This window comes from Podarcis gaigeae (assembly GCF_964106915.1).
Source record: "Podarcis gaigeae genome assembly, chromosome: 1".
Classification (NCBI taxonomy): domain Eukaryota; kingdom Metazoa; phylum Chordata; class Lepidosauria; order Squamata; family Lacertidae; genus Podarcis; species Podarcis gaigeae.
The window spans coordinates 31968477-31981434 of record NC_139678.1 but is presented as its reverse complement, the minus strand read 5'-3'; the positions used below and the strand labels follow the sequence as shown (position 1 = coordinate 31981434).

General features: G+C 41.4%; 1 protein-coding gene across 1 annotated transcript; it reads left to right on the top strand.

Moving 5' to 3' along the window:
• The first annotated feature begins 12 nt into the window (after positions 1-12).
• Positions 13-12949, top strand: BBOF1 (basal body orientation factor 1). The gene is made up of 11 exons (XM_083741392.1): positions 13-128; positions 272-542; positions 1623-1688; positions 2840-2983; positions 3736-3816; positions 4283-4353; positions 4607-4751; positions 6039-6532; positions 8841-8945; positions 10572-10640; positions 12526-12949. Exons 1-11 carry the CDS (start codon positions 88-90, stop codon positions 12641-12643), a joined length of 1605 nt encoding a protein of 534 aa, XP_083597518.1. The 5' UTR covers positions 13-87; the 3' UTR covers positions 12644-12949.
• The last annotated feature ends 9 nt before the right edge of the window (positions 12950-12958 follow it).

Sequence of the window (12958 nt, the reverse complement as noted above, 5' to 3'; positions counted from 1 at the left end):
CGTCGTCCTCATCTTCCCGCGACGCCCGGTTGCCGTAGCAACGGGCCGCCGCGAGGGAAAACACCGGCGTGGCTTCCAGGGGGAAACATGAAGGGGAAAGGGAAGGCGAAAGCGGCGAAAGGAGGGAAGTAGGTAGCTAGGGAGACGGGGACGGGCGGGCGGGCGGGATGGCGCTGGGACCCACCTCTCCGGGCAAATCTGGCGGGTGGGGGCGAGAGACGCCCGGACCCCCTTGACCCTTCTATGGCGCGGTGTCGCTCGCTTCCCTCAGGGGGAAGAAGGGCGGCCCCGGCGGCAGCGGCAAGAAGGTAGACGTGAAGGCCCTGAAGGAGGAGTCGGAGGCCGACAGGGCTAAAGCTGCGGCGTCGCTATGGGAGGCCAGGCTGGAGGTGACCGAGCTCTCCCGCAAGGAGTACCGCGCCGCCGCCCGCCGCCTCGCGCTGAACAACGAGGAGCTGGAGCGGCAGCAGCGGCGGCTGGAGAGGGACACGGTGGACGTGATGGGCTACCTCAAGAGGCAGGACTTGGAGAAGGAAGATCTGGTAGGTGTGGAACAGCAGGCGAACTTCCTCCTCCTTTTGCAGAGTTGCTACCCCTTAACGCTGAAGGCTACGATCTTTGCAGCCTGTCGAGCTAATTCAGAATAATCTGTCTAGTTCCATGGTTTTAATACACAGATATATATGCAGTGCTCTCTTTTTCTAAAAACTTGTTTAGGGGTACTCTCATTTTTCCTACTCATATTGAAATACTGGCCTCAATGAGGCCAAACTTAGATGCACAAAATGTTTAGGGGTATACGTCCCCCGCGTCCTCCCAGAAAAAGCACTGTATACGTGTGTGTATACACAAAAAACCCCACAACCAAAATAAAAATAAAAATGAAGGAACTGATTGCTGTTGTATTCATTAGGCAATCTTAAAACTGGTGTGGGAAACTTTTAACCCTCCAGATGTTGCCTTTTTAGCTCTAGCAAGAATGGCCAAAGGCTGGGACCCACCTCTTCAGGAACATCTGGAGTGCCAAAGGTTCCCCACACCTGTCATATGGCATGTACTTTCAGAATGGAGACGTGACATAGAATTTCAGAGGAATCGCCACTGCTACGCTTTTTAAGGGGGAAAACAACCTAGATGAGGAGTAAAGTGTTTCTCCTCAACACTGTTTAGATTTTCTTTCTTTACAACAGATAGCATTTGCCAAAACTATTATCCTTTCGTTTTCCATTGGTCTTCAAAATCAATAGTACAAAAGTACTAATATGGAGTGTCATTCAGTACGTATAGTTTGGCTTTCCTTTACAATTTAACAGCCTACTTATTCTGCCCACTGACTGTAAGACTTTCACAACAAATACCCTATCTACTGTAGCACTTTTGCAAATAAAGATATGGAGAAAGTATGAAATAATCACCCTCATATAACTAACATGCTTAAATCTAATTAATGTGTGGAGGGACCAAAACTATAAAGCTGTCCTGTCAGGCTTAGCTAGGTCACACACCCTCACCTTGGGAAAGCTCTTTGTTCTTCCATTCCACCATGTGAGCCCTGAACTGGATCTTTCCAATCCATAAAATGATTGATTTTTTCCCCCTAATTTTCTTTTTTTAATATGTAGATTGAGAAGCTAAAGCTGCAGTTGATTGAGGTGAAGCAAAAAGCCAAAGAAGAGAACGATGAACTGGTGAATAGACATGTCTTTTGATTCTGTTGGTACAATGACACACTGAAAACCAGTAAATATATTTAATCTTCTAACATCTAGTGGTTCAACTCTTTAAGTCATGACTAAGTCTTTAACTAGGGCTGTCATATGTTCAGGCTCTGAAAATGGCATGCAGGTGAATTTTTGCCGAAGTGTCAAAATGTCTGGGAAAACCTGGACGTATGGCAAGTAGAGCTTTCTTTTTTTAAAAAAATGCTTTAAAAATCATTTTAAAAGTCTAAAAACATAATTGGGGTGCATGTGTGTTCTTAACAATTTTATCCCCCCTCTCCTCCCCTCCCCCCCAAGAAGAAAAAAACTCAACAACGTTGTCCGGATTTTCACTTTTGGGAATATGGCAATCCTACCTTAACTGTTTTTGGGGGGCAGGATTTGCCAGAAAAAAAATGGAAAACTAAGTCCAAAGTATGTTAATACTCAACCTCATGGCAACACACCCTTATCTGGGATTAAGTTCCATTCAACTCAATGTCTTATTTCTAAATAAGCATGCCTAGAGTCAGAGATGGAGTTCTCATCAACATTTGGCTTATGCAACTGGAGGTAGAACTGACTTGGAATTGTTATACTATTATTTGGTTCTAAAAGGTCATCATTTAAAGCTTCATTTTGTTAAGTTATTTTAGTTTTTTATTGGTAGCTCTTCCCTAGTGATGCTCTTTAATGTGAATTATTTTTAAACATGCTACACATCAAGCTGATCCTAATGCAGTATGCTCATTTTTCTCTGTTTCCTCCCATGGTAATCAGTGGGACAATCAGAACTTAAGCCAGTTTGTGTCCTCACATAGATTTCCTCCATGTTCATGGATATGAGTGTGCAATTACAAACACTGATAGTATACTTCTCTTCCATGCCCTACCCTTTTCTCTGCCACTCTACCTCTGGGATTTTGCTGGTGTAATTTTTCATCTGATGGGGTCTTTCATCAGTGTAACAACAGGGTTCTGGCAGTGGATAACTTGTTCTGCCTCTGTAGGTTCAATTCCACCAGTGGAAAATGAGTTCTTCCACTTCCAAAGGCCATTCGGCCAGCAGATACCTAGGGTAGGATTGCACCATTAGTTGTTGTTGTTTTTTTATCTTGCTAAAAGTTTCTAATTTGCAGGTACAATATTACACCAAACAGTTGGAGGAGATGGAGGAAAAATTCAACAAGAAGGCCAAAGAAATTGGCTTAATTCAAGTTGAGCTGAAAATGATAATGGATTTTCGCAAAAAGAAAGCTCTTTTGGAAAAACAACTTGAAGATGTAAGTTTATTAGCATCTATTCTGCTAAGCATTAGAAGTGCATTGGGTGATCTCTAGACTGCCATGCTAAAGTGCAGCTGTGCTGGACTGCCAAAGTATGTAATTTGGAAAAATGAAATGAAGTTTTGAGAGACAGGCTCAGAAGTTACTAGAATGAGACAGAAAGTTTTTTCCTTGGATTTTTGTAAGAAAATCAAGTGTTTACATTTGCAGTTTGATGACCTTTTAGCAATTTATTAAGCTTATCAAATATAATGTGATGTGCACTTCAACTGAGATATTTTCAAGATTTGTGTGTAGCAGATTTTGGATTATATACTCTGACAAAGATTAAAAGCTATGTCAAAATGTGAGAAGGTATGCAAGGCCTGTGCTATCAGCATTGCTCACAAAGTAAGTGTTACCTGCAGTGCTTTTTTCACAGTGTACTTTGAAGGGGAAGCGGTACTGGCACCTCTTTTGTTGTTGTTAAAAAGTGTGGTACTTATTGTAACAACTTCACGGTGAGTACTGGCAACTATTTTTCTAGAAAAAAGCATTGGTTACCTGATATGCAAACTTGCAAAAATGTGAAAAAGTGAGCTGGTACATTTTCAGGTAACAGATAGTGAAAGCACTGTGAGTTTCAAGGCATGCAATACAGACACATAAGAAAAATGTGTGGCATATTGTGAGATACCGCTCTAGAGAGTTTTGTTTAAATTGTCATTTAGATGGTTAAAATAATAATTGAATATTTCTTAAAATCCTAGCTCAATGAAATTATGGAAATCACAGAAAAAGAACATCAGGAAACAATCTGCATGTTGGAGAAAAAGTTCCTTGAAGAAAAGGTATAGTGTTTGGGCAGTAGTACGGTGCATATGTTGTTTCAGTATGCACAGTCCTTGCGATAATGCACAGGATGTCTGCTTCAATCCAGTTCAAACAGCTTCGAGGCAGCAATATGGGGCTTGCAGTCTATGCATGGACAACTTTTTGAACCACCTAGATATGTATGGAATGAAGAAATATGAAGTACTGTACTGATCCAGATTCCAGATTTGCAATATTTTGCCTGTTCTGTATATTCCCCCAACCTGAAATAATGAATAAGGGAATAGGTACAGATTTTAAGGAAAAGTTATGGATCTCTGCCATTCTGCCTCTGTCTGTTTTGAACCTCAACTTTCACAGTGCAACCTTTTGTCATTTTCTGTAACACAGAAGTGGCGAACACTTCCTTCACATACTTTTGAAATGTGAATGCTGCTTTATGCCTGGTTTTCATTGCAAAATATCTGTTTGTGCTTCTTTGAGCAACGACTTGAAAGAGAAGCAGAGAAGAAGATTTATATGCTAGCAGAAAGGGCTCACCATGAAGCCATTATGTAAGACTTACTTGATTTCTCTGTTCTTTAACCATTGTGAAGGTAGTAAAGTATGGTAATTCCTAGGATATCCACATGGGTGCTTTGTTTCTGATAAGTAAATATGATTCTGGACCCAAAGCAGCCTTAACACACCCATGAATGCTGTCTCCATCTGTTTGTTTTGTATCTACAGCTTGTGCACTGTGACGTATTGTGATTAATACAGGAAATTTGTGATTCCAACTGCTGAATAGTCTTTACATTTATTCAGGCAGTTGGATGCTGCTGGAAAAGCTGTTTTTTCAGAGAATGTTCGTCTTCATGAGGCTCTTGGATACCACATGAAGGAAACAGAAGAGTTACAAAAAGCCAAGCAAAAATTGGAGGAGAAAAATGCCTTTCTCTTGCAGGAGAAGGTTAAGTTTATGACTTCTTACCTTTTTCATTCTCCTATACATAAGATCCCTTGAAATTCTATTTGTGCAGGTTCATGAGAGCTAGCACCTCTCCATATCTATGCCAAAATCACTTAACATTTGGTGGTATATTGGGAAGCTAAAGCTCCTGTTCTGTTCTGTAATGAAAAGGCTTCTAACACCAATTCACATGTTACTTGCATGTAGGGCACTCGTGTTGAAACAGGCAGGGCTGATGACTTGTTCCCAGGCTAGTCTTTATCTAGCCTTTATCTGCATTCAAAGGAATGCAAACATGGGAGCAGCTGCTGTTACACCTACATGTGGCACCTAGATGTCAATAGTACATCTGGTTGTGTAAGTGTCCTGATCACGTGGATCCTTGTATTTGAACAGCAGCTTGTGCATATGGAATCATTTTCAGATACCATTCAACATGTGGACATTGGTTATGCAGCCTGGGGATATAATTTCAGGGGTGGGGTCATGTTGTGGGCCTTGAGCATGCAAATGCCTTACACACCAGTAATGCATGAATAGGTGTCCACTGGAGACCATGTTCTATATTTTCTCCTTCGGTATTTTGAGATTTTGGGATATATTCAGTGGGTGGGATTTACCTAAGCAGCTCAACCCACTTGCGATTGGGCTCCCTCTTCCCAACCATCCCAAATTGGCTCTGAGCTGGCGGACAGGAGAACCCCAGAACAGTGCATGGGAGAGGCAGGATCATTCCATCTGGCAGGCTGCTGCTTGTGAAGACGGAACGATAGAAGAAGCACAGCATTGAATTCCACCCATTATTTATTTTTATGGTCATATATCAGAGCCAGAATAGTTTTAACATTAGTCCAAATCCCATCACTATTGTGAAAGTTCTAGATTTAAACATAAATTAGTCATTCCAATTAAACATTGTCCGTTTCAACTACCTGTGGCTAACCTGAAACCTATAGTAGTTTTGCTCCAAAATACAAATATGCACTATTTTTGCATATTAACTAGAAGAGAAAGCTTATGTTAAGTTTGTTTTTATCAGATTGATCATGGGTTGAAGGGAGAGAATGTGTGTGCAAGCTGCTCAGCAGTGGACTCTTTAATCTGCCTATGTGAGATTGGTGAATGTTGCAAGCAGAACAAATTTTAATCTAGTCTGTGATCCATTGAAGTTTTCAATTTTGTTTATAACCGTTTCAAGAATTTTAATTGTTTGAAAGCTTCGATAATCAAAAGACAGCTTTCAAACAGTATTACCTTGCAAGTAATTTTATTTATTTATTTTTAAAGGAAACCAATGAATTGTTAGTTCACGAAAAGATACGGCAAATTACTCAGCAGAAAGCCCTGATCCAGGACCTGCAAAACAAGGTGAAAAAACTGGAAGAAGCTGTTTATCATATGACCCGAGAATTTAAAACTGAAGTTGAAAGTACCCAACAGAAGGCTTTGATGCAGAACCAGGCAGGCCAGACAGAAATTGCAAAGCTGCAACAGTTGCTGGAAATGAAGGAACGAGAGATGAGCAGAGTGAAGAAACTGGCCAGAAATATCCTGGACCAAAGGACTGAGGTGGAGAAGTTCTTCTTAGATGCTCTGGAGCAGGTGAAACAGGAGATCATAACCAGCAGAAAGTGCTACAAGCAGGTGGCTCAAGATGCATATCAGAGAAAAATGATGGCAGCATATGCAGGGAAAGATGAATACCCTAAAATCAGAACCTTTAACAACAATGAGCACAGCACAAATAGTGTACAAATGGACCTTCTGGAAGCAGAGAAATGGTACATGTGGTAGAACTGTAGAAGTTTTATTTCTGGTGGCCCTGGCTGCCAGGAACAGAAAGTGTGTAAAAATCCCTGCGAAATAGCACACCTCAATTTAGACTGTCTTAGGATAGGGCTGGGGTAGGGATCCCTTTTTAGCCTGAGACACATTTCTTTCTTGGCAACCTTCTGGGCCCACATGCCGGTAGTGAGTGGAGCCAAAGGTAAAGTGGGTGGAGTGACAAATGAAAATTTTACTTTTGTACAATAAGCTAGTTTCTTCACACACCCTCTCTATCCTGTATTCTGGCAAGCGAAATGCACTGTCAGAATTTAAGGGCACATTCCATCTTGGCCAAAATACCCAAGGAGAGGCATTGCCTGGAGAGAAACCTGGAAGCCAGATAGAGAAGCTTACTGCAGCACAAGAGTAAGGAGATAGAGCCATATAATTGTAGAGTTGAAAGGGATCTAAAGGGTCATTTAATCTAACCCTCTGTAATGCTGGAAACACAACTAAGAAATCCCTGACAGGTAGTTATCTTATCCCTGTTTAAAAGTCTCCAGTGAAGGAGAGTCCATCACCTTCTCAGGTAGTCAATTCTATTGTCAAAACAGCTCTTAATGTCATGATCCTAAAACTCTCTTGTGATTAGGCACCACTGGTTCAGACCACATAAGCAGATATGTGAAGTTAGGACTTCTTTCTCCAGTGTGTATCACTTTACGTGGTGCTTAAATTGCATATGCCATTTTAATGTCTCTTCACCCAGTTTAGGAAGAACCTATTAGAGTTCCTCACAATCCCTTTGTCCTGTTTGTTTTTGCCGACCTGAACTATTGGATGTCACCCCAACTCCAAATCACGATGAATAAGTTTAAAAAGCACTGCTTCCAATACAGATCCCTGAAGGACTCTGCTTCTTCCATCTCTCCATTTGAAGAACTATCCATTTATTCCTCTTCTCTGCTTCCTGTTTTTCCCCCAGCAGTTACTGATCTGTAAGAGGACCTGTCCTCTTATCCCATGACTGTTAAGCTTACCCAAATCTTTGACGAGGTACTTTATCAAAAGCTTTTTGAAAGTCCAAGCACACTGTGTCTACTGGATCACCCCTATTCACATGCTTCTAGATGCTCTCAAAGAGCTCTGAATCTTCTTGAGCAAGGCTTGTTCTTCTGTATACTATAATGTTATTTTTAATACCTTTTCCACCAGTTTTCCTGGAACAGATGTTCAGCTAACCTGCCTGTAATTTCCTGGATCCCTTCTTAAACATTGGTGTTACATTGACCACTTTCCAGTCCTCAAACACAGATACAGTACCAGTCTTAAGGACAAACTACATATTTTTGTTACAAGATCAGCAGTTTGAGGTTTTTAAGAACTCTTAGTTGGATGCCATCTGGATCAGGTGATCATTTTTATTTTGTCCATAATACCTTTGTCTCTTGTCACCACCATTTGCCTTAGTCCCTCAGAGTCCTTTCCTGAGAAAGTTAGTTCAGGTGCAAGTGCTTGCCTTACATCTTCCGCAGCAAAAGCTTTTCTGTGATTTCCCTTTCTTCCATCTGCACCCTTTGACACCCTTGTAGTCTAAAGGTCCAGCTGGCTTCTACTTTTAATTTACATACTTTTTATTGTTAGCTGTAAATGCATTTTTAAATTTATTTATTTGGGGACATTCCTTGCCATCTGCTTGCTTTTTATTTTTTTGGCTGAAGTTTGTTTTCCTTTTTTTCTCATTTGGCCCATTTCCCCCCAGAAATATTCCTTCTTGAATCTAATAGCTTCCTTGAAGTTGCTCCTTAATTGCAGTGGCACCATCTTGGCCTAAGAATCATAGAATTGTGGAGTTGGAAGGCATCCCGAGGGTCATCTAGTCCCAGCCCCCTGCAGTGCTGAAATCTCAACACATGGTCCCCCATCTAATTTGAAACCATACAGGACCTTCCTTCATTTTGCAAACGTGCTAGTGGTTTTATGGTTGCACCTCCAGGAGAACCTTTGTGGTGTCTTTCCTGATCTAAGCTGCTATTATTGAGGTTTTTACGAGTCCCCTAATTTTTTATAAGCTTCTTTTTGAAGTCAAATGTGTTGGACTTTGGCAATTGTTCATTTGCACATATATTGGATTCATTAGCGGCACAATGACTGTTCCCAATCACACCAGTTCTTGGATGCCCCTTAAGATTAAGTCCAGGGTCACTTCCTCCTCCGTCAGTTCAGTGACCAGCTGATCTAGGACACAGTCATTTAGGGTATATATTTGTAGGTTTATGGTCGTAAGGTACTGATTTATTGATTTTATCTTTTTTTCTGTAGGACAAATATTCAGAAAGGAAAACTGGACATTTCTGATTTGACCTGGGAACAGAAGGAGAGTGTGCTGAGGCTACTCTTTGCAAAAATGAATGGCCTTAAACAACGGTAAAGTCCAGTCTGTTACAGTGAGCAAGGGCTATAGAATCCTTAGGGCTCACCCACTTGGTAGCTGCCCATTTCTCAGTTCAGCACTTGTTCGCCAAACGGAAACCCTTGAGAAACGGTCCACAAAAAGAATCATGCTCAAAGTGACTTATAACAAAAGTCAACATCAAAGGAACAATTTCAAAACAACATAATAAAACAACATAATAGCAAAATATAAGAAATGAAAAACACAACATTTCAGTACTAATATAATAAGATGGCATTAACAAAGAATTTGCAATGGCAAAAAATAACAAGAGAGCTTGATAGTTTCTGCTTGGTCCTAGAAACATCCCTTTCACGTGATCGCTCATAGTTCCTTTCCTGCAGCAACTTGCAGGGCTTCCGAAGGGTAGTTGGAAACACTCCTCTGGTGGTGTTGGGGGAGGAAATGTTGAAACTGGAACTTTCACTAGCTAAACCAGATTTTTTTGGAAGGAGGGGTTTGCAGAAAGTAAATACCATATTTTGCTTTTGATTGAATTAGAACCACTAGGCCTGAGTATGATAAATTCTAGCTGCCCTGCTTTCCTAACATAAAGGTGAAGAGACCCCTGACCATTAGGTCCAGTTGTGGCCTACTCTGGGGTTGCGGCGCTCATCTTGCTTTATTGGCCGAGGGAGTCGGCGTACAGCTTCTGGGTCATGTGGCCAGCATGACTAAGCCGCTTCTGGCAAACCAGAGCAGCGCACGGAAACGCCGTTTACCTTCCCGCTAGAGTGGTACCTATTTATTTACTTGCACTTTGACGTGCTTTCAAACTCCTAGGTTGGCAGGAGCTGGGACCGAGCAACGGGAGCTCATCCCGTCGCAGGGATTTGAACCGCCGAGCTTCTGGTCGGCAAGTCCTAGGCTCTGTGGTTTAACCCACAGCGCCACCCGCGTCCTTTCCTAGCATAGTCAGAACAAAAAAGAGACGTTAACTGCTGCAAGCGGAAGATGGAAGCTTCTGCAAGTCCTGCCTCCACTGCTGAAAAGGATGAATGCTACTGGATGTCGTCCTCTGTATTAGAGCAAGAATGCAAATAGGAAAGAGTAGCTTGGAAAAATATTTCTGTGTTCCTTTTTCTTGTACAGGTCCTAACTAGCTAATGGGGGAAATGGGTATCCAGATTTTATTAAGAAGAACTAAAATTTAAAATGACAGAATTATGAAGTATTTTCTCTAGTTTTGAAAATTTAACCAGTGATTCGAATCCCACTTATCTGGCAATAAGTAGCAGTGAGCTCCATTGAATTCAGTGGGACCAACTTCTGAGTAGACATGGTTAGGCTCACAGCCTTAGTTACTAGCGCATTCTGACACATAGTATTGAAATAAAGTGCAAACTAACTTACTATTCAGGAGGAGAAAATGGAACAGAAGTTCAGGTGCGTAGATTCATTGCAGAGTCAATGATTTCCCCAAAGTTTTGCAGGGTCACAGAATAGCATTGACTCTGGGAGTTCTGGGCAGAGGAGAGACAAAATGCTTGATAACAGATCAGCAGTGTCTGCTTTCTTTTCATCCAACTCTCATCACAAGGAAAATTACAGAAATGGGAACTGAACTGATGATTCTTGCTGTCATTTCTGTTTTATAGGAAATACGGTCAAGCTTTGGTTCCCATAACTCCAGACACAATAAATTTAGCAGAACCAAAGAACGCTGGGTAAGAGAATTTGCATTTATCTAGTGACTTAGTAGTTCTTTTTGTAGCACTGTCCCACTTTCCAGAAAGGGCAATGGTAGTTAGTACTAGCATGAGCAATTCCCATGTTACCCTGCCAGCATGGGAAGATCTATGCTGGCAGTGTCATGTAAGACGGACTAGGTCCAACCAAAAGCCACAGAAAATAAGGTAAGAATGCTTGTATTACTACATCTTCACTTTCTATCCTTCTGGATATATGTGATGGAATTAGCATTACCTTTTCTAGCATGTTGTAGCTAATTGTTCTGCATGTCTGACTTCTTCAATGAGTTTGATCAACAGACACAAGGCAACACTCTCCCAGCAATTTACACAGTGAAAGAAAGGTAGATATGGAAGGTGGCCACAAAGGAAGAAAAAAGCAGGGGTGCTGAGAGATGGAGATGTAGACTCTAATTAGAGAAAAAAGAGACAAAGAAGTCCAATAGGATGCAGAGAGACCTGTGGAGGAGGGAGGGTAACAGATGGAGATGCAGAGGAAATAGGATGCAGAGGGCCTTCTGGCGATTCCCTTGCTGTGAGAAGCCAAGTTACAGGGAAGCAGGCAGAGAGCCTTCTCGGTAGTGGCACCCACCTTGTGGATCGCCCTCCCACCAGATGTCAAAAACAACTACCAGACTTTTAAAAGACATCTGAAGGCAGCCCTGTTTAGGGAAGCTTTTAATGTTTGACAGACTATAGTATTTAAATATTTTGTTGGGCAGGGTATAAATAATAAATTATTATTATTATTATTATTATTATTATTATTAAGAATTGAGTCATGCAGCTCTATATTTAGAAAGAAAGAAAAAAGCTCAGGGCTACTTTATCCCCCACAGCTATGATTTGTTCCAGAACATGGCATTTTAAAGGCACTGTATATACTCTTTCTTTCTCTTACACACTGAGAAATGCTTTTTTCCTTGCAGGGGAACTGGGTTTATTATCTGTTTTCAATCTGGCCTACTTATCACCTCTTTGTTGACTTGCATGGGGTTTGGGGAAGTCCAGCAACTGATTTTCCTTCTCCGTGATGTTTGGGCAGCTATTAGGTTACCATTACTAGATCAGGGCAAGTGCCACAACTTGGTCTTGATATTCTCATCCCTTCAGAGAAAGGAATGGGAACTCTTTGGAGTTCCAGCTAACAGCTGGCCTAAGGTAGACGGCTGCAAAATAGGTTGAAAATGGAGACAAGGGCACAGTGCCTCCAATGTGCATGGCTGAGGACATTACCCGGAGGACATCCTTAGTATGGGCCAAGACCTTTGTTGTCAACTATCTAGGACATGGGTAGGCAAACTAAGGCCTGGGGGCTGGATCGAGCCCAATCACCTTCTAAATCCAGCCCGCGGATGGTCCGGGAATCAGCGTGTTTTTACATGAGTAGGATGTGTCCTTTAATTTAAAATGCATCTCTGGGTTATTTCTGGGGCCTGCCTGGTGTTTTTACATGAGTAGGATGTGTCCTTTAATTTAAAATGCATCTCTGGGTTATTTGTGGGGCATAGGAAGTCGTTCATTTTTTTTTCTTTTCAAAATATAGTCCGGCCCCCCACAAGGTCTGAGGGACAGTGGATCAGCCCCCTGCTGAAAAAGTTTGTTGACCCCTGATCTAGGATCACCCCCACAAAGATCTAAACACAGCAGGACAGTTTTCTGTGCAGGAGAGACAGTTCTATTAGGGGAAATGTCCCTAAAAGTGTGGGTGTGTTTGGGCCTATAGCCTAAATGTGAAAAGGGGTTAAATTTGCTGCTGAAATCTTGAGTACAATTGTAATACACTGAGGGCAATTGTTAGGCTTATCTGGATGAATGTATGTGCTAATGCTGATCTTTTCTTACTGTCTTTCCATTACAGCACTGATGATACAATTCCTGTCTATGCGTTCATCACTCAGCAGGCACCATTATCAGAGTCACCTCGTAAAGGATCATCCCTTCCAGATATTCAGGTTATACCACCACAATCCAACTAAGATGGCTGCTAATCAAGAAAAATATATAATGAAAGCCACCTTTCTTCATGGGCTCCAGGTCTATCAGGCAAATAATGCTGCAGTGATGAAATTCAAATGTTTTCTATACATTTCAGTTTACTACTTCAATTATTCTTTCAAGGCAACTTGACTTTCTTTTTTAAAAATTCACTAATGCTTTCTTGCAAAATGGAATCCTGTTTCTTGGTAACATTTGTTTCATTTTAAAGTCTTTGTATTGTATAACTGTATTCTGAAATAAAAAAGGAGGGCATTTCGTTCAAAGCCCTTTTTGATAAGGCGAAACTTTCTGAT